Source organism: Thunnus maccoyii, chromosome 8 (genome assembly GCF_910596095.1).
Source record: "Thunnus maccoyii chromosome 8, fThuMac1.1, whole genome shotgun sequence".
Taxonomy (NCBI): Eukaryota; Metazoa; Chordata; class Actinopteri; order Scombriformes; family Scombridae; genus Thunnus; species Thunnus maccoyii.
The window spans coordinates 15,736,201-15,763,672 of NC_056540.1; the positions used below are offsets into that span (position 1 = coordinate 15,736,201).

Here is a 27,472-nt window from a genome sequence, read left to right on the forward strand (position 1 = left end):
CGGTGGGCCGCGGGGGCCACAGCAGGCTATAATCACCATGGGAGACGAGGAGAAGTGGGAACTATGTCATTTGGAAAAGCATAGCAGCTCAGGCACTGAGGGAAAGACTGCTGGGGAAATTACCAAGTGCTTCTGGACAAGTATTATCTAGGACTACTTAGACACAGAAGGGGAAAATAACTATGATGATACATTGGATTCAGAAATGATAGATGGAGTGGTGGAAAGGAACTAATTTGCTCAAATAGAGTACTTAAGCACAATTTTTAAGGGACTTTTACTTTCCTGGAGCATTTGCATTTAATGCCACTTTATAGCGTGCTTAAACTCCACAGCTTTTCAGAGGAAATATTGTGTTTTACATTTATCTGACAGCGGTAGTATAGTTGCTTGTGCAGAATAAGACTTTAAATACAAAGCATATGAACCTCTTAGACTAACCAACAGTATATAAAAAGGGCAAAATGAGCTTCACCAACCAGCTACAACATTAACGTGCTGCTTAAATGTTAATTAATTCATAGTAATAATCCAATAATATATCACATATAACTCTGAAAGGGGTCAATTTCCCTAATAAGTACTTTAACATTTCATACTTATGCATATTCCACTGTTGATACTTCTAAATTTAGCTAAATGCAGTACTTTTCTCCCAGTGGAGTATTTTTACATTGTGGCATTGCTATTTTCATTGAACACTTTTTCCACCATTATGACTAACTTTGACTCAAAGTGCACATTACTTGAAGATCCCCTCCAGACATGTATTAAGACATATAAAAATACTCTGCTTGGAACAATAATGGGTGTGTTTTTCCACAAAAAAAGTATAATTACCATGTTGAAATCCTTAAAATGACATTTACTTCTCCCTCATTAGAAATTCCAGAGTCAATGAATATGCGAATATATTTCATTTCAAAAGTTTAACCACTTCCTAGAAGATATCTTCTCAGTGTATGTGCACTGGAGGCTTCAAGTTTCCACATCACACTTGTGTAAGGGGAAAATTGGACCAGGATTGGCTCCAAACTATTTGTGATGTTACAAATCATGCTTGTAGGCTCATCCCCTTAAAATTGGATTTTCAATGAGCTCAGAGAAACTTTCCGCTTTCAGCAGATGAAGGTGAAAACAGCTTCTAGTGTCAAACTCTGGACATACATCATTCTGCACAGTGAAGCTCAAACATCCAAATGAAGTAACAATAAGCAAAACACAGTTTTGAGTGGAGGTGGACTTTAATATTTTAATAAATACAATGAAAAAATGTAAATCTTCGGACTTTGGGCTTTGAAATCGATTTAAAAAATCAAAACAGAATGACATAGATGTAGTAGGGACACAGACGTGTGTTGACAGAGTGTATAATACTACTTATATTTAACTTTGCTTTGTTTGTAATAGGTTTGTGTTCAAATATACAAAACTGCAAACAAATGACACATTAGGCTATATAAATCAAAATTACTGAATTATGTGGCACGGGTGCTGAAAAAAAGAAGAAACAGAAGTCAAATTTGACAGTATTTTTTATGCAGACTTTACGTTTCTCATTTAATAGGCTACAGATTTTAAACAGAGGGCTACTAGTGAAAGTATAGCCATACTGCTTTCAGTTAAAATATTGTATGTCTGATGTAATGTGTGTAAGTTTGCAGTATCTTTAGATGTTTGGAAAGTAGAGGGCGTCCAGAGTCCCCTCACTCCTTCACCTATGCTACGCCCCTGCGTTTGGAGGAAACTTACTTCCTTCACTTTTGGACTCTATCTGATTTGGGTTTATGGTCCACCAGTGTTGTCATTAGCTTTCGACTGACAAAATACTCTGTAAAACTTTAACAAGCCCTAACTTAGAGGACGTCCAACGTTAAGGAGATTAATTCTTGGTCCGTGAAGAACAGGACCTTGGAATTAGCATACGGTTACCATGGAGACGGAAACACGCTAAATCCAAAGTGCTCCACAATGTAGACATTTAGAAAGTTTGTTTTTAATTGGAAATACAACCCCGCATATCTAAGCATTCTTTTTTTTTTTCAAATACAAATGACCGATAAGGAGACTGAACGGTAGGTGACAGAGGTTACACTTCACATCTGTGGAGGAGACGCCCATCCCTCGCCTCATAACGGACCCAGATTTATAGCTAGTGGGGAATTTATTGGCGGTTGAAACTTTGCGTCGAGTCAAGGTTTGTTTGAACTATCGTCAGACGACATGAAGATCCCCGGAAAGGAGAGCTGTATTTCTGGAGGAGAAAACAAGTCGCCCTTCTCATAAGGTAACAAGAAATAAATCAGGTTTAATGAGGCTAACAGAGATTAACGTCCAGCGGTAGCTTGTTTAAATAAACGTTAACGTTACATCAGTCCGAAAATGTAAGCTAACGTTTGCTAACTGAGTTTTATTCGCATTATGTGCCACATTTACAGTCAGTCTTAACATTTTTTAAATTAAATTTCTAACATTTGGATTAATCTGGTCATATTCAGTATGGTCCTATTTTATTATTATATTTTTACTAAAAAAAAAAAAAAAAAGCAATAGAAAAATACAAAATCAAAGTTTGAGAATTGTAGGGGAGAGCAGGGTTGATAGTCACAACTTTCATTTGGATCCCTCAAAAACTGTATCCTTAATAGATTCCTTTTCAATGTGTAATGAAAGCCTGAAGTGTCAGGTATGAATGGAGGGACCTTCTGTTAAAAAGATGTGGACTGTCAAATACGTCTTGTGCACTTGTGACAACCATCCCCAACGCTGGGCTGGTAGTCACACACTATGGAGTTGGTTGTCCCTATGTTATTTTAATGGGGGGGAATAAAAAGTGGAGGCAATCTTTAAATTGAATTTTAAAAGTTCAATTTCATGTTGAATGTTCATGAATGTGACAACCAACCCCAGAAAGAATGTGACAAGCATCCCCAACTGGGATTTTTTGCTACCGACAAAGCTAACAACCACATGTTGTAGCGTAGCTAAAAAAAACAAAACTATCTAAACTATAGGTCTCCTCTCATACTTTTTAATGGTAATAATTGTTTTATTATAAACCCATTGTATAAAAGCCTAGAAGAGAAACACTGAAGAGCTGGATATTTACGTTTTGACATGAAAAACACTAAAAGTCCTCTCACCTCAATGTCAAGTGTCTTACACCTGAAATGACCTTGTAGGTGACCTCTGACCCTAATTCTGAAAATTTCAATGCCACCATTTTTAACAGCGCCCTCTAAGGAGTTACATCTAATGAATGTGACCACTAACCCTGTTCTCCCCTACATTTTAAAATATGGCTATAACTGGGTTGCAGAGAGTCTGCAGTGTATATGGCTGGATATTTACTTCATGCTTACCTATTTTACACTATAGATTTGACTTAGCTAAATGGGTCAAGTTAAGTAATTTTTATTTATTTAGCCAAAACCACCAATTTTAACCAGGAGGGTCAAGCTTTGAATCTTGAGTGGTGTTTTATGTTGTCTTTTCAGGTGTCTGAGAGCAAACACAGCCGTGAGAAAATGGTGAAAAACAAAAATATTGGTGAGCGGTCCCATCGCTCTTCCACATGCAAGACGAAAAAGGCCGGCTCCCAAATCGCAAGTGGCAAAGACCTGACTCCTCTGGATAAACCAGCCGACAGTGACATCCCTCCCGCTTCCCCAGAGCTCTTGACCACCAGCCAAGGTCAGCTGGGCTTTCCAGACAGAGTCTACCTGCTGGCATCAGTCATCTTCCAGAATAACCACCTGGAGAAGCTGGCTGCCCACCGGCTGGTGAATTATGGCAAAGAGAGAGGGCTTCCGTTGCCAGAAGTCAAAGATGAGATGCAGCGCACTGCTTATGAGCTTGCCTTCAATACACTTAAATGTGAGTTTGACAGGTAGAGTGAGGTTATGTTGGATTTATTTCTTTTTCTTCTGTCATTACTTACCTTCATTGCACAAAAAAACACACACATTATACACTTTTAAGTGTGTATGTGTGTGTGTGTGTGTGTGGACTTTGAAATGAGGACATCAGATAAGGGTATTCAGCAACCCCTATTTTGATTCATTTCAGGTACATTAAATTGCAAGTAAAACCTATTTGATACCCGGCAAACAAACAGCCATTTGAAATGAGAATGAATAGCCCTTGGGAAGTTAATTGACAGGTAGAATTGGATATAGATAGATTGATGAAGGGCAAGTAGAAGAGAGAAAAAAAAAAGCTTGAATGACCAGGGGGAATTCTGTGTGATGCTACAAATCAATTTGGCCCATAATCTGTTATCTGGAACTAGGGTGGGGTCTGGGCGGCCGAAGTCACAGGGGTGTGTAATCACCATGGTGACAAGGGAGGGGAGGTGAGCCGACTGTCAGAGTAGGAAGGTGGCTGTAATCGATTTAATGCACTTTCATAAGATGGAGAGGTCAGGTAGCAGGAACACCCTCGTAAATGATCTTGTTCTTTTTTCGCTATCCATACGCTGAACCCGGATACGCCCCCCGGCCTACAAGTCCCACAATTAATGCAGATCACCTGAAAATATCCATCATTACATGCCCCAGCAGCTAGTTGCACTAACCTTTATTCGATTTACAGCTGTAGGTCATAGTACTTACATTAGCAGGCGAAATTGACTAGATTGGAAATTGAAATTGACTAGGATGAAGAATTTAGTGTCACTGTTGGCACATGCGAACAAGAAAATTTGGACAAGAACATAAACTTTATCTCTGCTCAGAGATTTCTTTAAAAAAGTGGCTGCTTGAGCTCAGAACAAACACAGTACACTGTATTTCTTCTTAAATTTAATCCCCTTTTTGTTGAGAGCTTATTTCAAAAACAAGTATTCCTCTGTTTTATTAGAGCAGTGTTAGTACAGCTCTTATTGTTGTTTCCATCCCCCACATGTGACATTTCTGGAATTAGTCCATTTGTAGATTTTCAGCTAGTGGGATAATACAACACAGATAATGTAAAGGAAGGAGGAGCTCAGAGGCATTGGGTAGCTTACAGGATAATAGACAGATTCATGCGCTGGGTGCAGTATTCTTCATTTTTGATTTGACCTTTTCTTGATATGGGCCATGGTCTAATGGAAAAAAGTTATGAGTTTAAATGTTGGCATGACTGGTGACTTTCCGTGATCACATATGTATTTTTGTTATATGTGAGATTCTCTGGCACTCGCTGTGTGGTGAAATTAGGTGCAGATGAAATAACACAGACTGGAAGCCAATGTTAATCTCTCCTCTTCCTCCTCCTACGAACTGGCTGACTTTTGGTGCAGAAATTGATTTGCTAGTGACACACACCCATGCTGGCACACACACACACACATACACATACACATCATTCGTGCACCGCCTTGGAATGACTGATCCAAAATTGAGCTGAGGTCAGATGTTAACCTAAAGAAGAAATGCTTCAACAGCGAAAAAATGCACAGAGCAAAATGCCAATGAGCTCCTTTATTGATCTCACGATTATAACTCTTATCTGCTCAAAACAAAAAAGTGGCTCAGTAAGCTCCGTATCGGTGGCTGACGACACAGACTTGTCTGTTACTGCGATTGTCAGTCGATACGACAACATGGAGTGAGAGTTGGCAATGATGATGTTTACCCCTGGTGTAGATTTGACATTTCATAAACAAAGACGCAGCTGAGGTCGCCCGAACGACAAATATTAGCAGTCAAGTCCTTTTCGCCTTCTCTTCTCTCCTTCTTCTCCTCCTCATTTCATTCTGTCTCATATCTTCAGGGCTTTTCTATTTGTTTGACCTCTCCTGTCTCAGTGACTGTCTGCTTTTTGTTTGCTGCTTGATCGCAGACCTAGAGGCAGTTTATGTCGTTAAGGTTTCATATCTGTCATATGTTCTTCTGATACAATATGTGCAGATGTTAACGTATGAATAAGTATGTGTAAGTCATTTTTGTGTGATTTTTTTTGCTGGTAGGAATTTAGTTGACCTTGTTGCTATCCATGAGTGCCCCCCCTCCTCCCCTCCGCCTTTCCTGCTTCTTTCTTTCTTCCCACTCCTCTGAGTATTTCTGCCTCATTGTCCATACTGCCCAACTGGGTTGCCAGATGCCCTTTGTCAGATGACTGCGGCCGCTGTATGTACAACTAGAAAGGTTCTTTGGACCACTTTGTGTTAGGCTGGATTTAGAGCATGAAAGAGAGAAAGGCTGTCTTTTTTTTGTCCTTGACCACAACCAGAACAGCCACCACCAGCATGCCTCAGCAAATATGAAACTTTCCAGGTGCATAATATGTAAGATAGATTTGCCATTTAGCCCAGAGGTTATGGTGTAACTCATGTCCAAGTTCCTTTTTTGGCTGATCCGCTGTTAGATTAATGTGCAATCGGGTGCAGTGATGCGGAGCATTGTGAGACAAAGGCCTCGCTAAAGAGAAGAGGAGCCTGCCCTCAGGTCTGGCTCCTTCACAAAGGATTTGTTTGACTCCAGTCACCATCAGTCACTGCTCGTTGTGTAATACCTGGATGGAAGCCACAAACACACAACCTCAACACAAGTCCTGTGATGACTAGCGCCTCCTGCCGGTGAAATCAATCACTTTTTTGCATGTCAATTTTTACAGTCAGCGCTCAGATTTAAGAAATTATGGCTTGTCCCACAAGTAAAGTGTGTAAAGATGTCTACTGAAAGAGAATTATAGCTGATTTTTTTCTGTGTTTTCCTCAACCTGCTATGTGTGATTTATAGCACGAGGAAGACTATGACCTCCACAGACCCAACCATCACCATCATGGCCCCTTCTTGGGTCTGCACAGTGTGCAGTGAGTGGTTATCTCTTAGGGGCTTATCTTTAAGGCCTTCTGCAGTAATGGCCACTATTGTAAACCCCATTGACCCACATCTGCTATAAATTAGAGCACTGCTGATGATACACTGTTGTTTTCTCAAATAAAGATAAGCTCTATTACTGTATGTGCCAACATTTATCTGTGTACCTGGCTGTTTGTGTGTGTGTTTGTGTGTGTGTGTGTGTGTGTGTGTGTGTGAGGATGCATGCAGATGTGTGTGTCTGTCCTGCCCTACAGGCTCTCTATCCAGCATCAATTTGGCTGAGACCCAGAGTACATGATTTGTGGTGTTGCGATAAGTTAACAGCAGTGTCTGTGGTTTCCATGGTGTCTCAGTGGACAGGCTCTGTCCTGGGTTTACCTCCTATTTGCAGCTTAAGTGTCTGTCGAGAATAGGAAGACAGCAGCCATGCACGCATGTGGTAGACACACACTGCACATGCATATTAATGTTACTGCAAGTATTCACATTTGCACACATAATAATCTGCATGAAGAGGCTTTTCTCAACCTTGATAGAAACACATCCACGTTAGAGAAATTATCCTTCTTTCCCGTTTCCATTAGGTAATGAGCAAACACTGTACCTGTGGAGTGGCTCTGGAAGCAGGTGTTCTTTAATCAGAATGTGATAGACTGGATCGTGATGCCGTCTCTCCATCTCTCTCAAATTGAAAAGGAGAGCCCACTGATCATGGATAGGAATGAAAAGGGATCAGTCTCTGTGTGTTTTTATGTATATTTCAGAGGCCTCCTATCGGCTAGCGAGACAGATGCTGCTTTCATGATATGACAGCCAGTGCATGAGGATGAAATAACGCACTAAAACCAGACATAGATATCTGATAGGCAGCTTTCACCGCCCTTTTTCCGACTACTGTCCAGATTTGATAAACGAGGTCACGCAAAGTTTAATTGTGTAGCCAAAGAGTGAAGGAAAACTCACAAAAATATCTGATGTAAGTTTTATAATACCTTCTGAAAAAAGTATAAAATAAGACTGCATCTGTATGCAAGTAATGTGTTTTGAATAAAATAAAGAAAATAAAAAGTCGTACAAGCACATGAAATGAAAGATGAAGTGTGCCTGCTATATTTGGTTTGACTGATCATGCTTATGTGGTCTGTTTATTACTGCAGATGTCATTAATGTCATCAGTCCTTCGATTTCTCACTCCAGATACAATAAATGAAAGAAATGAGGCAAATGAAGAATCAGATTAACTCTAATTAAGCAGCGAATAAGCATTTAATCACGGTAAATTAAACCCTTCATCTAATTGAATTATCTTTTCAAATTAAATCACGATCACTTGGGGTGCCTCTAGGAGCCTCTCTTGCTCTTTGTCTTAATCTCTTATCTCTCTTTTTTTCTAGACACGTTCTTGTCATTAGATATGGATTTGTCCTTCACAGCATATATTTTACCAGTTAATGGGTAGGAGTAATTTCTCGTGCCTTCATCTCATGCTCCGAGTGAAACAGTCGGGATTGGTTTCCAGGGATAATTAGACACCGATATAACGGATGGCGCTAATATGCATCATTATTACTGAGACACATAATTAGTAATGGAAATCCCCATCGTTCTACCTAACCTTGTCTTACTTTGTTTCTGCACAGATCAAGAACTGCTGGAGGATATCATGATTGACAGCTGCTTTTACCTCACTCAGCCAATGGTAAGTGAGCTCCATAGAAACAGTTGTTGTTGTTTTTTTTAATGTCCGCACCCACAGCAGCAGTTTAAGAAAAGCAAACATATCTTACTTTCAATGTGCATCTGAATATTAAAGCCCTTTTGATTCTGAGAGGCTGTACATTAAGTTTGGGAGTTTAGCTTGCTAATCCTTTGTAGCATTGTTTACCACATGCTGTTCTCTCCAACTCCTTTGACAGTGCTTTACTCAGTGTTCTCCAATATTCATGTCCTGCTGTTCATACTCTAGACCTCTAATCAGTAACAGTAATATTGATGCATTACACTGATACACTCCTTTCATCAACTCACCAAGCACCTCTCGTCTTTTATATTCCCTCCCCTAATCAATGACAATCACTCCCTTTGGAGTAACACATCTTAGAGGTACTATGTGGCAGAACATGTCTGACTGTGTCTATTCCTTTATTGCTCTTCTGAAACAAAAAAACCCCATTAATTAGTGATGAAAGCAAAATGCTGTAACAGCCAAGCGGCAGTGTATTTGGATGTGTTTGAGTGTATTCTGCACAATGTCTACACTACATCTGTCCTAGAACCATTGTGCTTGATGTTATTGGTGATACTATGCTGTTTAGTCATAAAAACAAGACTCCCAGCACAGCCGTGAACCTGCGCCTGTTAGTAGAAGAACGCCCTGCTACTTAAATGAGGAGGTATCCTCTGGAGGAGATTGGCATGTACTTTTGCCCTACTTTTAACACTCCGCATAAAAGAAACAGTGGAAAAACGAGGGCTTTCTTTAGCTGCTTCTCTAACAGTCTGCATGGTGATAAAACACACACAGAGAGCACAGAGCACAGAGCTAGTCTGTGTGTCTAGTGAGCTGGTAGAGGAGAAGAGTAATGAAAGCAAGAGGTGTAGAATGTGTAAACAGGAGGCAGAGCTGTCATGGAGTGTACAGATTGTAGACGTTTAATGTCTACAATCTGTACAATGTCTCAATTTCAGTGAGTGCACAAACCTATATAGACAGATACATTAATACTCATGAATGTGTGTCTGCAAAGCAATGCCCACATACACACACATGCACTCGCACTGTAGCCTCGAGAAATATGGCCCCGGGTGAAATGAATGGGTCTCCCTATGTGTTGGTGGCAGGTCGTTACTCTGCATCCCTCTAGCGAGACAATAAAGCCCAGACACAATGAGACAGTCTTTAGAACTCGCTCTCACCTCCTTCTACACTGCTGGCATCTATAAAGTTCAACCTTGATAGAGAGAGGAGAAATAGGAGGGTGAGAGGGAATAGGCTGGAAAGGGAAGGGGGAATGGGGGTGGGGTTACATGAGGGCACTGGAAAAACAAGGAGAATGAAAAATTAAGATACAGAGAGCCTTAGGCACATTTCATCACAATGGAAGAGAAAATGAAGCCAAAATCCTATGAGAATGGAAATAACCTGAGTGACAACGTAGAATCGAGGGAGTATTAGGTAAACTGGCACATTTAACGTGGCCCAAGTCCTGTGTGAAACGAGCCATATGAAACTTTCTAATGTACAAATTTACATCCTGAAACTTCTTCAAAATACTTCAAAAATACCTCCCTGTGTAGATTTGACATCTGTAGTGCATAATTCCAGTGACATTCAATTCAATTATTACAATATAGAGTCGTGCAAGATTTCACCCATCATATCCAGTGGTAGACAGAATTAAGGATAACTACCTTTAGTCTGTCTAATGTTAAAAATCAAAGTACGGTTAACTGTCTGTTTGATTTTGCAACAGAAATAATGATACAGTAATGCTACCTTTGCCTTATTTGTAAAACTCACCCAATAAATCTAATTTTCCTTTGGCCAACTTGATCTTCAGTTTAACTGACCCAGCTGACAGTCATTTAAGTTCGAAATGAATCAAAATAAGGTGAAACCAAGTTTCTCATGACAGAATTAGATCTGAAGTGACTAAACACAGTCAGCATGTTTACTGTTGGCCGATGTCCCACTGTGGGACGCTGTTGCCAGGCAACCTAATGACAGAGGATTTTTCCCACACCCAGGGGTTTAACCTTGGTGGAGGGCAAGTGGAACTTGAGGTAGAGAGGGAGGACGAGAGAGGAGAAAAGTGGAGTGCCACAACCTGTCTTTGAAACTGACCTTTACAAAAATCAAATTAAAAGCCTCCGGAATGAATAATAATGGCTAATTTCTTAGCTGCAGCATAAACCCTTGTAGCGTTCGAGCTTCTCGCCCCATTAGCCCAGTAGTGAAGCCGTGGCAAGCTGTTGCTGCTGCGGAACACCATCTGCTACTAATGCGGCTGGTGCCCTCCCAGCCTCAGGGAGAGAGAGGTGGAAAGAAAGAGAGAGAGAGAGAGAGAGAGAGAAACAGAGAGAGAGAGAGGACACAGGAAGGTATAGAGAGAAGTAGAGAGTGATGAGGGGAGAGATAATTGTAGAGGAGGAGAGGTGGAGACGTAACCCAGGCTTCCTCCCATGTTTAATTAAGTGGCAGAAGTGGGGTCACGGCAGGACATCCTGGAGCTACTGTGTATGTGTGTGTGTGTGTGTGTGTTTGTGTGTGTGTGTGTGTGTGTGTGTGTGTGTGTGTGTGTGTGTATCGGCTTCTGCAAACTGGATATTTCAATCTCTAAATCTATACAGATAAATATTCTCGCTCCACTGTAGCCCTCATTAGATAACCAAAATAGCACTATTGCCAGTACACTGTCACTGGATGTCAGCTTGTATTGTCTTGGTTTTGCATACTTGTCTATTCTAGATATGCACCATATCCAGTTGGTTTTTAGGCGCAACTGTTCAATAAATAACAGCTTGTTTCTCAGTCATGTGACTATTAATCAAATAGCTTCTTTCCTTGTTCTTGTTAAAATGGAAGTCACCAATTAACTGTACCCTTTGTTCTGGTGTTCTAGCCTGATGATCAGATGAGCCTGGTTGCCGTCATGCTCTATGACTTCCAGGACAGGAAGTTCCTCCCACGGGAACGCCAGGGGGAGGAAGAATTCGTACAGGAAGTCAGAGATGTGGAGAACTACCTCCTCAGGTGAAGAAAGAAAAGTAAAAAAAAGAAGAAGCCTAAACCAAGAGTGAAATTATAAAAGGGAGAACAAATGGAAGAACAATGGAGAACAAATTATGAAAGGGAAGACGTAATAGAAGTTTTTTTGTTCGTGTGTGTTTTGTATGTAGGTTTAAAACTAAGCTGGCAGCCTCTCTGGCTCGCTGTAGGATCAAACACGATCTCTTGTCCATTGAGTATATCCTGCCGGAGAGCGTGAAGACAAAGCAGGAGAGATCAAGCAGCCTACCGCTTTACGCATGGGTCAACACACTGAAGGGCAGGTCAGCTGAGCACACACACGGACACGCTGTACACACTGAAACGCTCCCTCTCGCGCACAAAATCAGAGAACACACTCATCCGCTCAGATAGAGACCTGTACATAAACGCGCACACCTACATCAACACACATACCTTTAATTTGGGGTGCTGCCCAATGTTTTACGGGCCAGGTGCCCCGCTGACATCCAATTAAACCACCAGAGTGTGTGTGCGTCTACGTGTTGTTGTGCGTATGTGTGTGTGTTAATGTGTGTTCTTGCACGCGCCCCGACAGGCTGATTCAGTTAGGTGTAAATCCTGCTGCTGTGGACAGATTCAATCAGCAGCAACCCTCAGCAAGCTCTGGGACTGTAAAGGTCACCTGTTGGGACTAGTAGTGTGTGTGTGTGTGTGTGTGTGTGTGTGTGTGTGTGTGTGTGTGTGTGCGTGTGCGCGTGTGCGCGCCTTAATGGCTTTTACAGCACATACTACCATTAAAGTCTTTTAAAAGGCCACATAGTAATTCTACACACTATTATTATCTATGATGACAGTCTTCCTCTTCCTTCCAACCCTCACCTTCTTCTCTTCTCCCCTCATCCCTCTTTTCGGCTCCCGCTAATCGGCTCTTTTCTCTCATCCTTTCCTTTATATCTAGTCTTGATGAGGTCCAAAGGGTGCTGAAGAGTGTGGGCCTCTCGCAGGTGAAATCGATTGGGCAGCTGGAGGGGAAGACCTTCTGCCAGGATCCCCACTGCGGGGATATGCTGGTATTCCCTGCTCAGCTGAAAGCAGAGTTGCATTCCACCAAGCTGCTTAGCGACCACAAACTCATCATCCAGGTACAGGCTGCACAGAGAGAGGAGGTGTTTGACAAGAGGAGCCTGCTGCTCTCTATAGACTTGAGTATGGCTGCGGGAATCTGTTCAGCCACATCAATCTTATCTCTGATATTCATGACTTCACTTTGGTAATGGACTTGCTCAAATTGATTGTAAGGCTGAGATCCCTTATGCCAACTAAGATTAGTTTACCCAGATACAAAATATTTCACATCAGTTCCTCTCATCTGGCTATACTTCACTTTGAGCCATAAAGAATTATCCTATCTGGGAGGGAGGAGGAGGGGGGGGGGCACTTATAATCATTTAATTTCTACTCCATTAAAGTCAAGCTGCCATACAAAGTGTAAGCAGTGCACAGCAAAACACAACTAAATCGGATTTTGCAGCCAAATTCAATCAAATATTCAACACCACCGCCTAATGAGTCACCTCTCCTTCTCTCCGTTTCTTCTCTCTCACATTTTATGAGTCTCCATCACGCTGTCTCTCCTCTATTTCACTGTCGTTTCAAAATGTCCTCGCTCTGTTTCTCCTCCCTCACTTGTCTTCCCTGACAAGCCCTGTGATCTGGATACTGACTACAGAAACTCAAGCCAGCCCAGTGTTTCCACAGGGATACATCTAGCACTATTTCCAGAGGGGACCCTATTGAGTGAAGGACATCTGTGTTGTAATTTGACTGCACTGCTACTCTCATTTTCTGTCTGAGTTTATCTTTTCGCTCCCTCTCCTTCTTGTCTCCACTGTGTACCCGCTCTGCAACAGACTCCCTCTCCTCTTTCATCTAATCCCACCATTATACAATATTCCTCCTAATTTCTCTTGTGTCTCATCAGTTTGCAGAGTGTTGCAGCAAACCTGGATCCTTAAGTCTTAAAGATCATTAAGCCTGTCGGTCTGTTTACCAAACTAATGCTTTATTCAATGTGTCTGTAGGATAAATCTTGCAGCCTGGGACCAAACTCAGTGCGCTCCCTGCTGCCAGATGAGGGTGACATTCTCATGGTGGGCTGCTTCTCTGGCCTCACCGTCTCCCACACCGCCGCCTTAATTGCTGAGAAACACAAAGCCAACAGCAATGACCGGTCCACAGTCTACGTCTGTGTCAGCGATCGTACAGATGCTCAGAGGGAGGAGCTACAGCAAGTCGTCACCCTTATGGGCTGCAAGAGTAGGATATGGATGGATGGATGAGTATTTGCTGACAATTAGCTGTCTTTGTTTTCATAGGCTGTCTGTATGGGGAAACTGAATATTGCCTATTGGCCATGTCACACTGATCCACATTTTTTCAGATTGCCTGTTCTTTATTAGTTAATAGTCAGTTTAGAAAAGTCATTATAAATTGTGGTTGGGTAGAGCAAAAATTCCCAGAGACTCTAATATGCAGCCAGTGTACTTTAACCAAGATAATGCGTGCTGAGATTCTGAGCTGTATGTAAACATTATTTGCACATAAGTGGCTGCCACATCAGCTGGTCATTAAAGAAACAATAAAGCACATGTGACAAAGCTGACATATTTTAGGGTGTCAAGGCAGTGCATCTTTCTACGAAAAAATGTGTGACAGTGTGAATATACTTTAAGCATTGAGCAAATGTGTGTTTGTGATTATGCAGGCTGTCACTACACTGTATGTGCATGTCATTTAGATGTGAAGCTGATACCCAAGGTCTTCCAGTCTTTGGACAGTGATGACAAGCAGCTTGAAAACGTGCGCGTCATCCTGTTGACCCCCAAGTGTTCCGTGTCTGCAATCAGCAACCCTGTCGAGTTCATACTGCAAGAGAACGGAGGTACATGGTGATCTGTGAATACAACAGAGCCGTAAGCTGGATTTCAAATTTTAAGAGAGCAAAGGTTCTACACATTCATAAAAACCCTGTTGGCAAAATATGGAAATAAATGTTTGATTTAGGTTTAAAGCAAATCTGTACTAAGATTAAAAGTAAAGCTGTAGTGAACTAGTTTTAATGTTTGATCCACTGGAATTTATTAATAAATAAAGTGATTTATTCCCATAGAAGAACGATATGTCACAGAGTTTACTTGATTGCATCTTTTAAAACAGAGGGTGTAGAGCAACGCTATGAATTACGAGTTCCATTTCATCCATTTTATTTCTGTTTGATCTCTTGATGATCTACAATCCATGTTGGCCTGCACATCATAACCCTCTAACAAACCTGTCAAATCAAGCTCCTCCATCTCCTTCTGTGGATGTAATTTATATTAGAGTTGCCTATATATCTCCCACAATTACACAGAGCACACACTCAAACAGAAAAAAATGCTTATTTTTTTTCAGACACAGACCTGCTGCAGGATTTATCCCAGGACTCTGTACCCCAGAGCAAACTGGAAGCCCTGGTTGCACAGCAGAGGAAGGATATCGATCATGCCTTGAAATGTGAGGGTTGAACCACTTCCTGCACACAAACACACACACACACACACACACATCACGCCATCAGAGTGAAGCCTGTGGTGTCCCTGGGAGATCGGCTGAGTCTTAATTAGGAATGCTAATGCTGCTCTGCCCCGGTCAGCCACCGTCTGCTGCAGCATTCCTCACGTTTTTTAATTAAGTGATTACTTACTGCCTTGTGTTGTATATATTCTGTGTAGAACTTAACATGGCAGAAGGAACCACTTTTTTAAGTGACGCTCTAGATGTTCTTCTATTCTTTTCTGTGCAGATGTTACAGTTACATGTCACAAGTTCAAGCTTAGCCTAGTTATAACTTCGATGATTACTAAGTGGAGATTTACACAAACGAACTAGTTCTTACGCAGAGATTAGTTTGGTACTAAATGTCCAAATAACAGTGGTTAGTTTAGCATAAAGGGATATTTCCCTCCCACTGTAAACTGCATGAGTACTACTAATTCTAATACAATATTTCTCTAATATTTCTCTAGGTATGCAGATAAAAATAAAACAAAGTCAGACCTACATTTAAAAAAGATTGGCAGTTCAGTTAATTTTATCTTTTGGCCCCTAAAACAATTATTTTTGGAAGTTATGTTACAGCTTGTGATGCTACAGTGACTTCCTGTTTATATAGTTGGTTGCTTCTTATTGGACAGCGCTTCAGCAACCATGTTACACATTACTTAAGTGTTTACTAGCTAAGACATTTCTTAGGTTGTAATGATGCAACCCTGTTTTGAAATCCATGTTATTCTGCTCAGCTGTGTTCTATATATTGTATTTTATTCCATTCAATAGTGTGTTAATCTGTGTTTACGAGCAACACTCATTAGCCGCAGTCCGTCTTGTATTGTTCAGTGCTGTTCTTTTTGTGTTGGTCTGGGTCATGTTCATTAAGCAGGTGAAATCTTTCTGTTAGGGGCACTGAGAGCCAGCTCCTCTAATCACGCTGCCATTGATCGGCCCCATCTCAACATTTTTGCCAGTGTAGATAGTTTCTAATGGGCCTGTTAATTAATGGTGGGTGCGTATCGAGTGCCTTGGCTCAGTTGAGTCGATGGTCTCATTTCATTGCCTCTACGTAGGCGCACGCAAAGACAAATGCTCACACCGACACACACACCTCCGTAGGCCTTAGTGTCTGAGAGGTGGGTGTGTTGTGGAGCAGAACACCTGAATGATAAATGTGTCTGCCTCATGCCTCTGTTCCCTCGTCTTCTTGACTCAGTTCCACTTCCTTTACAAGTGATATTTCACATTAGTTTGGAGCTGATTTGCCACATCTGAGCAGGTTTTATTTGTTATCAGCTCAGTGTTAATTGTTTCTGTCTGGCTATAATTAGTGAGCAAGAGAGAAATCAAAGCTCAAATGAAGAGAATCAAACGGCCGGCAGCCTCGCAAATCTACAAGCCAGCAGCAGTTGAATAAAATGAGCAATTTACGTACATGAACAGTATGAAGAAAGTAATATTCAAGCCCCCGTTTCTTCAAAGGGAACGCTTGATGAGGAGGATGTCTCAGTTTGAATAATCAAATCTAATTGTCATAAAATGAGAGGGAGAAACACTCGATATGTGTGTGTGTATGTGCTTGTCTGTCTATCTGATTTAATTGTTCATTAGATTAGTTTGTTGTTAAGACATGTGGTCTCTATTTCAATGTCTTGGTATTATGTGTCACAGATTTATTCAAATTTAAAATGCAACACACAGATGTTACGTTTTGTCTGCATTATATGAACATAAAAACATTCATACAGTACATTGACACAATGCACACATGCATGTTTGTGTATAGTCCCCAAGGTTTTAGCAGTGGTGTACTCCACCTGTTCGTCATACCCAGAGGAGAATGAGGAGGTGGTGAGCAGAGCCCTGGAACAAGCCAATGCCGGGCCAGAGCAGGAGGGCGAACCAAAAAAATCTAACTTCAGGTCAGCCTCGGCCTCTATCCTTCAGCACCTGGTGCACTTTTTGCATCTGTCTCCGTCTGTTGTTTTTCTTTTTCTGTTTGCCTCGCTGTCTGTCAACCTGCCGAGGTGTTTGCCTGTCTCCCTTCAGACAGGTGTCTGTCAGAATCTCAGCACACCTCAGGCAGGAGCTAAAGATTCACTGAAAATATAATCAAAGGTGCCACTTTATGTCTCTAAATGCTGTGAAAAGGGCAGAAAAAAATATTTCCAGAAAGCTTGCCTCTCCATAGATGTATTTTATATGTTTCCACAATATTTTTTTTCATTCTGTTTTTGCGTGGGTTTATGTGGTTTGAAGAACACAGCGTTGAAGTTTACTGTTCCTGTGGACTAAGATCTACCAAGACTGACTCCTCCCTGCAGTAAGCTGGCCTGAGGTGCTGGCAGTGCCTCAGGCAAGCATAAATAAAAAACAACTGGTATTATTGGTATGGATCGCACTGACTTCACCTGGACAACTCGTGCACTTGTGTGCATTTGCTAGTTGATGTGTGTTGTGTTAAGTGTGTCTATGTCTTTTTGCATACAGTGTTAACCACACTAGCCAAGTGGCTTTAGGGACTGATCAGTCCATCATTTGATCAGTCCAACACTTTGGTCCACACAAATGTCTCAAGAACTAATGGATCATCATAAAATTTTGTAAAGACAAAATTATCCACAGAGGATGAATCCTCCTGACTCTGTTGATCCCGTCTTTTCATCCAGCGCCACCAGCAAGTCAACATTTTCACACCTGTGAAATATCTGGACAACTATTGGATGGATTGTCATGATATAACTTTGGAGATCCCTCAAAATTTCATCTAGTAAACTAAGATGTTGGAGATGGTCAAAATTATTCCTGCTAAACATCTGCATGTTAACATTGTCGTTTTGGGCCTGTTAGTGTGATGATGTTAGCGTTTAGCTCAAAGCACAAGTACAACCTCACAGAGCAGTAAGTATGGCTGTAGACTCTTAATTTTGCTCAGTTTGTGTGTGTTTCATCCAGGCTGAGCCCATCCCCGTTCAGCTCTCCTAACCACGCCGAAGGCCCAAAAGAAACAGATCCCTTCTTCACGCTGAAGCCCTCAGAGCAGAGTAATGGCTGCTTCCTGGCTGTTCTCATGAGAGAGGTGAGCATTATTAAAGCATAATGAAACCTTGCAGAGTCAAACCAGTGATTAACCCCGGTGAATCGGTAAAGAAGGGACAATATGTGTCTCACCAATATTCACTTTATTATTTATTTCTACACAAGACTTACTGTATTTGACACAGGTCAGTTTTGTGTTATAATACTTTATTGAGTGTACTAGTAACCACAAGAAAGGAAGAGTGATGTAGGAAAGTGCTCCAGCTGGACCAAGAACCAAGGAGCAGCCACCATGACTGAACGTCAAAGCTAATAGTAGTTCCTCTATCAGCCTCTTTGTGCTGGCACAAAAACTGTAATAAGGAAGATTTGGGAAAAACTCCAACTTCTCTCTTGAGATTTAAATGCAGTACCTTTTTCCTCAGGATGTCAGGGTCTACATGATACGTTACTACTTAAATAGAATCTGCTTCAGCTAAGCTCTTTCAAAAAAGCAACACCACCAGTCTGCTGCTGCTGCTGCTGCTGCTGCTGCTTTCAGGCAGTACAGCCAAGGAGACAAGCAGGGACAAATTTAGCTCATTTAGTATCCGGTTCTGGCAAGCTTTCTGGTCTCCTGTGATGAAAAAAGTTCCAACATTAGCGCTGGAACCAGTGACCATGATATCAGGGTGTTATTTGGCTGACTGTTGTATGTTTGCCTGTTGATGTTGTTCAATACTGCTCAGAGAGAAAGTATCTTATACACGCACCTATATTTGTACAGACAGACACATACAGTGTACACTGAGGTGAAACATTGATCCCATATTTATATCTGATAGAAAAACTCCCTTGTCCTTCACCTGCTTTCCTCTGAGTCCTGTAAGCACATCACATAGTTGGCTCGCTCATGGATCCACACTGATGGACACACAAAAGAGACTAGTTGAAAGGGGTTTAATTGGTTATCCATAAGACGAGTGTGGGAATTATGATGAGGCAGGTACGATGCGCTGCCTGCTATCTGTCAAAAACAAGCATCCACAGGGAAGCTGAAGCATGGTTGTCTTGTGAGTGTAAAACCAGAGCCTTTGAGTGTGTTTTGGTTTGGGCAGAAAGGGAAAAGTAAGCTGGGAGCCAGGCTACTGAAGTTAAGATCAGGTGAAAATGAGCATCAGAGTCCTTGACAGGTATTTGGTCAAACTCTTGAGAAAGGAATAAAAGTTTAAGAGGAAAGAGGCCAGACCGCTAGAAGAGATGAGAATGTTTGGTCACACATGCAGGAGTGTTATTCAAGTCTAATCAGGAAACTAAAAAGAAAGTGTGAGATGTGGAAGGAGGAGGTGGCGGGGTGAGTGTGAGTGAATGCAGAAGAAATGGGAGGACTGAGGAGGACATTGTCTGGGTCAGCTTAAGAAATAGAAATCAGGTAAGTCAGGATGTAATGAGAGAAGCGAGAGGGAGGGAGGTTGAAGGCAGCTTCAGAGCACACAGTTGGCCTCAGATTTCATCGCCTAAAGGAGGAAAAGAGGTGAATGATGCCCCTTGAAAATTAGTCACCGTTGAAAATCATGGATGTAGTGTCTTTGAAGTGATTTGGAACTGAAATTGTTGTATTTTCAGCAATGTCAGTGTGTGAAAGGAGCTTTCTGATACATTTTCTGACCATTTTCTGAACACTGGTAATTGTGTTGTCTTGTTACAGGCTTCATAAAGTCTCTCTGTCTCTGTCTATCCCTCTTTCCTCCTCTCCCTCTTTATTATTTTTGTAGGTGGTTGTTAAGCGAGACAGTAAGACTCTTATATGAGGCTGTAGGTGCAGTGTGTTGCAGGGGAACTACATGACTGGTGAAGGTGCATCAGCAGGTCTCATCAAACCTGTGTGACTGGGGTTCCCCACCTCCTCCTCATAATCCACAGCATCACAGCGTTTATGACACACTCCCTCTCATTATGAAATCTGCTCTAACGCTTATGATTCCAGTGCAGGGTTATTAAGCCATTTTACCCCCCGCTGGGTGTGACGGAGCTCTCCTGCACTGTAGTGTCTGCTCCTCTCTGGCTATCCATCATGTTTTATACCTCCACAGATAGGAATGAAAAGATAATCAAACTGCTGTAATGGCGCCTCAAACAGGATTTTTTTTCTCCGTTCCTCCAATAAACTCAGCTAATCAAAAGTTATTGTGGCACTCTGAAAAGTGCCATAAAAATAGCAATTATATAAGTGTTTGAATGCTGTCTGGCGCCTAGTAAAGTTCTTTATGAGCCTTCCATACAAGAACAGCTGGGAACAATAAAGACAGTCAAGTGAGATGTTTCTGGCTTCATTTCCAGGAGAAGCGGAGCAAATTGCAGGTGGACTTCTGGCACAGACCCCAAATGCTGAAGGACAAATTTAAATGATAATGATAAGGGATTCAGAGAATTTGTTCTCTTCATTGTTTAGGGTGAGTTTCATGAATTTGGATGCTGTTGAAAGGTTTATTGGACATGATGATACATATTTTGGACACAACTACTGAAACAAAATGGGTTCCGGGTACGCTGTGGTAGCTAAGTTTGGCAGAATGTCGAAGGAAATGAGATTTAAAGAGTATAGCATAGTTGGTTAATGGAGATGGAGAGGAAGTGAGATTTACAGGGGTGAGGGGGAAGAAAGGAAGGCAAGGAGGCAGAGTGCCTGTTGAATAATTCAGCGCCCCTTGTCCGTATGAGTTAGCATCAATGAAGTTCATGGCGTCCACCAAAGACTGCATTACAGCGGTGCTTCTAAAACATGTTTACCTGTGTGCACAGAGTGTACTAATGCACATAAATACGTACACATGTGCAAAACACACACTCATTGTATGCACATGCACACTCCCTGTATGCATACATATGTACACATAATTATAGACAGCTTGTACAAACACATTTGCATTAAAGTACAAGCGAGTGCTTAAAAACAGAATACACACATAAACCCACACAGGCTGCATGTCCTCGTAGTGTACACTGTGCTTGTGAATAATTCAGGTGTTGAGGAGAGCAGTAGGCTGCTGTGTGGGCTGCTGCTGAGACAGCAGGTGACCCTGCAGCCAGCAACAAGGACATGGTGGCTCTCTCCTCTCCTCTCCTTCCCTCCTCTCCTCTCCTTCCCTCCTCTCCTCTCCTCTCCTCTCCTCTCCTCTCCTCTCCTCTCCTCTCCTCTCCTCTCCTCTCCTCTCTTCTCCTCTCCTCTCCTCTCCTCTCCTCCCCTCTCCTCTCCTCTCCTCTCCTCTCCTCTGAGACTCTATTGTTTTTTTGTTTTGTTTCTGTAAACAAATGCATTTTGAGTGTGTCCATTAAATTCAGGTTATATGATTATTCTTAGTGCTGAACATTGGACAACGTCAGTATGTGATTGAGATACTTTTTATGGCAGTTAGAGCATTTTATCAGCATACGTTTCTGTGTCTGATGCCACCATATTTCTTCTTTAATAATGTACAACGTCTTTTACATGGAGTGTCAGGATGGCCTGTTGGTTAATGAAGTCATCTGGTAACTGAAGACCTGGGTTTGAGATCTCATGCCATCCGTCCTGCTTAAGTGTATTTTAGCAAGAAGCATAAGCACACCTGTTCCCTCTTGAGAGTGCTGTATGCTCCTGTATACAGTAGAAAAGAAAAACCTTCATTTTCTTTGCTTCTTTTTTTTAAATCTTGACAGCCTGAGCCAGTGGTCAAAGAGCCACCACAGGAAGTGCTGGCCAGGGCGAACGCCAGAGGCATACTGGATAGGATTGGCTCCAACCAGCCAACCAGAAAAGAGCAGCATGGACATACCAACAGGTTGACAAAAGCAACCCATGCTCGAACTTCTCAGCACCACCTCTCTGTCAGTATGCAACCCAAAAGCCAAGAGAGCAGGGGCAGCAACAGTTCTGCTTTGTGTGGACATCAAGGATTTGCTAACAGGCGGCAGTCACCACAAGGTAGGCATGATTATTCCAATCCTATATCTTAAATTGGAGTATGTAGTAACAGGTGCAAACGATGGACTAAGGTTTTATTATTTCTCATTGCTTTTCGTCTTTGCTTCTGTCTTTCCTCTCTCTCCGACCTCTATCTCATTGTTTTTGTCTCCTAGGAAAAGCCAAAACACTGTGCTTGCAACCCTCAAAAAACAGTGGGTCCAGCTCCTTCTCTCTCTCCAAACAAGAAAACACCATCTCATCCTCCTCCTCCTCCAAACCAGAAAACAACACACCAACGAAAACCACCACTCTGCATCCCGCCCCGCCTCCTGCTACCCCCATAATCCCTGTGGTCCGCGCCCGCAGGGCTCATCAGGAAGTCCTGAAACCTGTGGTACTCGTCCTGCCTCCCGTTCACTTCCCCAACTTCTTCTCACCCCAGCACAGACGGGCAGCATTCAACCCCAACCTCAACTACAACAGGTGGAGGCCCCCAGCTCAAACTGGGCCTGTCTCTCGCTCCAGTGGTAGTCTCTCCAAGGACACTCTGGTCAAAGCCCGGCCTTTTTTTTGACCCCACAAGCACCAATACAAACAGTAAAGAAATATTAACTTTTGTGCCAAATGCTTACTTAAATAAAGTCAGTAGTCTAGTCTAAATCTAAAACAGTGTTACTGATCTGCCACATTACATAAAGCTTGTGAAAATATAAATCACCTCAAATGCATCTGGAGCCATTATTACTTGTCATTATTACAATGTCATTAGTAGAGTCTTCGTGTGCCATAAAGAACAACCTTGCCACCGTCAGAATCTAATCAAACTGCATATATTTATACAGCTGGGCCATTTCAATGTCACTTCATGATGAATAGCTATTATATAGAGTTCCAGTGACCTGAAAAATTAAAGGACATATTCAAGAATCGGCTCCTTTTTCTTTTGATAATGCATTTATTGTCACAACAGATTACATTTACATGGTGTAGAGATGGGTGAAGAACAGAACTGAAATGATTTTACAGCATCTCTCTTGTTTGTTTTGTGTGTATGTGTGTGTGTGTGTGTGTGTTTCATTAGATCAGACTGCATTCACAGAGTTCATGTCGAGTGCAGGTGGTGGCCCCGAGCCATAGGAGCAGTGTAAAGATTTTGATAGCAGTGACAGCAGACCTTTTTACTGCTATGTGTGCATATTTGTGTGTGTGTGTGTGTGTGTGTGTGTGTTTGTCCGTGAGTGGGAGTAGACTGGCTGGATTTTTTCATAGGAAGAGAAAATATAGTTAACCCTTACTGTATGGCACAGATTAGATCTTTTTCCAAATCCTCAAGCTCTTTACATCTGCCAAAGTCAAGCTGGATCTGGAATTTCTTGCTACCACATAAATCTCGAGTGTTATGCATAAAGGTTCCTGAGGAAATTGTTAAGATGGAAAGTAACATTCTTGAGCTTTTAAACTTTTTTTTTTGTATAATGTATGCAAAAAAATTACAATCTTAACTAATTTAAAAATACATTAAAAAGTGTTTTAACGTTCTTTTGCAGATCAACTCATCCATCAAGGAATGTAAAGTAAAAATCGTTAAATCTCGCAAACGGGGCAGAGAATAACCTTCTATTTAGTCGTGGGTGACTGTAGGAATAAGTCAGATTTTTTTTTTGTGCCAGTGTAAAACCAGTCATGGTCAAGTGGAGATGACTTGTGCTGAGAGCATCGACTTCTTGTGTGTTCACCACTCTTCTTACCGAGACCCTTTTTTAACTCGACATAAAACATATCCCATCAAGATAACATGCAAAATCAAAAACCCACATCTGTCCCATTTACTGTCACCAACACCTCCACATCTCTCCCTCATATCTACAAGTTCTGTGCCCTAAATACTCTCTTCCTACATACAATCATTTAGATACACTTCATTATTACAATCACTCCATTCATCCTCAAGGGATGTTTTTGTCTGTTTCAGGTTTGTCACACATGTTTTTATGGTGGGAAGTTGGAGGTTGCTGGCAAGTCTTTCTAGTTTTCCCATTCAGTTGTCAGATTCCCATGACAGCAAAACGACACCTTTTCAGTCCTTGAAGGCTACTGTAGCTTCTCCGCCGTCCAATCCAGGAGCTCTTACTGTGCCGATGAATGTTTTTACAGAAGGGGACAGAGCATGAAAAAAAATTGAGTAAACCAATAAGTCTGTTAATAGAAATTTGGTCATTTTCTTCTGGGTTATCCTGTATCCTTTCTGCAGAGCGCTTGATCAAATAATCCATCCAGACCCAGAAAATCCACATAAAGCCAGCAGGTGGTTTTCACTTGGACACAGCAGCGTTCAAAGGTCAAAGTTCAACCAGTGACACCAGGTGACAGCAGCGAACACACTGCAGCTTTTACATTCCTCTTTATTTATTTATTTTTTTAAAATCATCAGGCATACTTGAGGATTGCTCTCCTTTCCTTCGTCTGCGGTGGTGTTTGTTAACATATATGTACATCATTGTTTACCATGGCTGGTACTGATTAGGTGTTGTCGTGGCGATAGTGTGAGTGGCATCCAGGCGTTGGCCGGGGGAGGGGGTGGGTGCTGTGGTCACTGGTGACGGTCATTGCTGGGGAAGTTCTGACGGCTGTTTCTTGGGTTTCAGAGTGTCTATGAGAGACTGGACGCCGCGCTTCACGCTGGTGGTCACTCGGCGGGTCACAGAGTCCGCAGCGGGTGAGGAGGAGCAACCAGCGCGTTGGGAGGGCGGCCGTGCCACCAGACACTTCTGATACCGCAGCTGAGAGGGAAGAAGACAGGCTTAGATGAGTTTTTATCATTTGGGTTTTGTAGAAAAATAAGGCAAGATGTATGTCGCTTCTAGCTTGTTGATCATTTATTAAAGGATCAGTTGAACTTTTTGGGAAATTTGCTTATTTGCTTTCTTGGCAAGAAAGTGAATAATTTCCTGAAACTATTCTTTTAAATACAAAATTTCCATTAATATTTATGTAGGAAACAAAATGACACACGTATACCACATCATGTTTTATCATATGAGCTTACCACACATGCTGCCTGCACAGCCTCAGACACACTGCCTGCGTTGGGGTCACACCAGAAAACATGGCATTGAAAGTGCTGGTTTCCGGTGTCCATGATGAAGGCAAATGTGTGTATGTCCCGTCCCACACCCATGAAGGACAAGAAACGGACACGACACTCCACCAACACCTCCTCTTCCTCCTCCTGCACAGACAGCCAAGAAGAGAATCAGCTAAATTCGGCCTAAATTCTGATCTATTAGACCGACAAGCACATATACATCTTTTATCTATCTGTTAGTGGTCAGGATAGCAACAAAAAGTCCCTTGCCTTTTCTTTGATGACAGCCAGAGTGGTGTCAGCAATACTCAGTATGACAGGAGTCCAGTCTTCTTTGCCTGTGGAGGACACAAGGCTGTCTATGGCCCCATTTATGATGTCCATACCTGGAGACAAAACACAGGAGACAGTGAACAGAAGGATATATTACAAGGGTGCAGGATGTCTTGTAAAGTGTGTATGGGTGTCAGTGTGGGTTCAGTTTTACCTATGGGGCGAGACACAGATGTCATACCCAGATATAGCACATGGAACTTCTGCACCAGCTCGGTCTTTGGCATGGGAAACTCTGCAGAGAGAAAACACACACAAACACACGTTAAAATACACTCAAATCACCCGTGGGGGGATTTTATCACACGACAACATCTAACGAAGCTCCAGAAGAGAAGTCCACACATGATAATTGGCTTAAACTAGAGAAATAAACAAACGCTTATGAATATTTTAATATTTTAGGGTGGCTGTTGACATGATTAGGGCATGAAAAAATATATTCACACACAAGCATGCAAGAATTCAGAGAGATGGATGTTTCATGCATGAAAATCAAGCCATGCCTGTTTACACAATGGCCTGTAGGCAGAAAAGATCGTCATACACAGGGAATGGTGATCAAAGATGTATCACCTGCAATCTGCAAAGGAGTTAACATCTTTTACCCTCAGGATCTCTCTATTAACACGCCATGCAATTAGCTTTAAAAGCTTGAGATGACTTCTGATGGGTAGAATTCTCAAAATTATATAAAAAGTGGTTAAATATTTTAGTACGCAGTTTGCAGATTGTCAATCCTTGAGTGTGATAAAAAATGAATAACAAGAAAAACAACACAGTGCTAAAAAGAGAGAGACCCAGAGAGAACCACCATTAAAATGTTGGAAGAAGTTAAGTAGTTAAATATAAAAGTCTGTTCTTGGAAGATTACTTGAATATGAGGTATGCTCTATATGATCTCCCAAAAAATTAACATTGATTTTAAAGGGGACATCACATGATTTTTGAGATTTTTCTGTCATTTATATACTATTATGATGTCAGACGTCTATGTTTAACATGGTTAAGTTCCAAAACTTGACACGAATCTATGCGAAAATGCTGCCTTCAAGTCAAAAGCTCAGGTTTCAGCCTGCTGTGATGCTCCGTTTGCAAAGATACTTAAACTTCCCCATCAAGCTGACGTCAGCACATTAGCACACGCCCACAAACGGCTGTCCATTCCATATATTTTGTTGCTAAGGTTGTTCTACAAGCTGTTTGTGTTGTCCACTCTCATATTTCAGATCACAATCGGGCTCGAACATTTACGGATTGAGAGGTTTATATTTTGAGTGAAGACTGTGTGTTGATGTAGCCTCCAAAGGTGGGGTGTATTCCAGAGAGTGGGTTTAGTGAAAACTGAGTTTGTTCAACCTGAGATGAGTTTTCAATTCTAGAAAGAGAGGTAACTTAAACTCTGTGAACCTTACCTGCTCACTGGCAGGTTTTCTTCAACAAACCCTGAATTTCTCTCAATGTCTCCTCCCTCTTACAGAGCCAGACACATTGTTTCATTTCCTCCCTCACTCAGTCCGTATCAAAGTGTGTATCGAAGCACATTAATTAGTGGAGGTTTACTGTCTGTCAGAATCTAAATCCTGGCTGGATATTAGATTGTTCCCCAAGGACTTTCTAAAGTTATCGCTTTTATAAACATCAGTCATTTCTTCGAACAGCGGGTTTTTGCTCTCACATTGAAATATTACACAGCATGAATTCAGCCTCAGCTCAGAGTAAAACCTCTGCATGTCCTTCTGTTATAACACCGTGACTCTGTGCACGCAAGACAGCTGGCAGTTTGTTAGAGCAGCTCCTGCACTGAAATGTTTACTGCACATAATGTGTAATCTCAATTTAAATCTAAAAAAATGGTATGAAGCATCATTCCTATAATATTGGAGATTATATGTAAATATTTCTGTGTGGGCAGGACTGTGGTGCAGCTGTAGAATGTAGTTTGAAAGTGAGTTTTT

The 27,472-nt window shown here is 41.7% G+C and overlaps 2 protein-coding genes across 5 annotated transcripts in view; one reads left to right on the forward strand and one right to left on the reverse strand.

The window, feature by feature from the left end:
• Positions 1-1,748: 1,748 nt before the first annotated feature.
• On the forward strand, positions 1,749-23,023 carry LOC121901496 (putative methyltransferase NSUN7). Its single transcript, XM_042418297.1, has 13 exons — positions 1,749-2,287; positions 3,498-3,876; positions 8,450-8,508; positions 11,432-11,562; positions 11,709-11,861; positions 12,500-12,683; positions 13,623-13,857; positions 14,339-14,482; positions 14,995-15,096; positions 16,919-17,054; positions 18,088-18,211; positions 21,850-22,114; positions 22,270-23,023. The coding sequence occupies exons 2-13, from the start codon at positions 3,528-3,530 to the stop codon at positions 22,668-22,670; spliced, it is 2,283 nt and encodes a 760-aa protein (XP_042274231.1). The 5' UTR covers positions 1,749-2,287; positions 3,498-3,527; the 3' UTR covers positions 22,671-23,023.
• Positions 23,024-23,088: 65 nt separating this feature from the next.
• LOC121901495 (amyloid-beta A4 precursor protein-binding family B member 2) overlaps positions 23,089-27,472 on the reverse strand; it is a 39,884-nt gene continuing 35,500 nt past the window's right edge. For all 4 annotated transcript variants that reach the window (XM_042418293.1, XM_042418294.1, XM_042418296.1 and 1 more), the window contains 4 exons: positions 25,669-25,749; positions 25,452-25,567; positions 25,143-25,325; positions 23,089-24,876 (listed from right to left, as the gene is read on the reverse strand). In XM_042418293.1, coding sequence (XP_042274227.1) covers positions 24,700-24,876; positions 25,143-25,325; positions 25,452-25,567; positions 25,669-25,749 — 557 coding nt within the window. In that variant the 3' untranslated portion in view covers positions 23,089-24,699. The remainder of the gene's footprint in view (positions 24,877-25,142; positions 25,326-25,451; positions 25,568-25,668; positions 25,750-27,472) is intronic.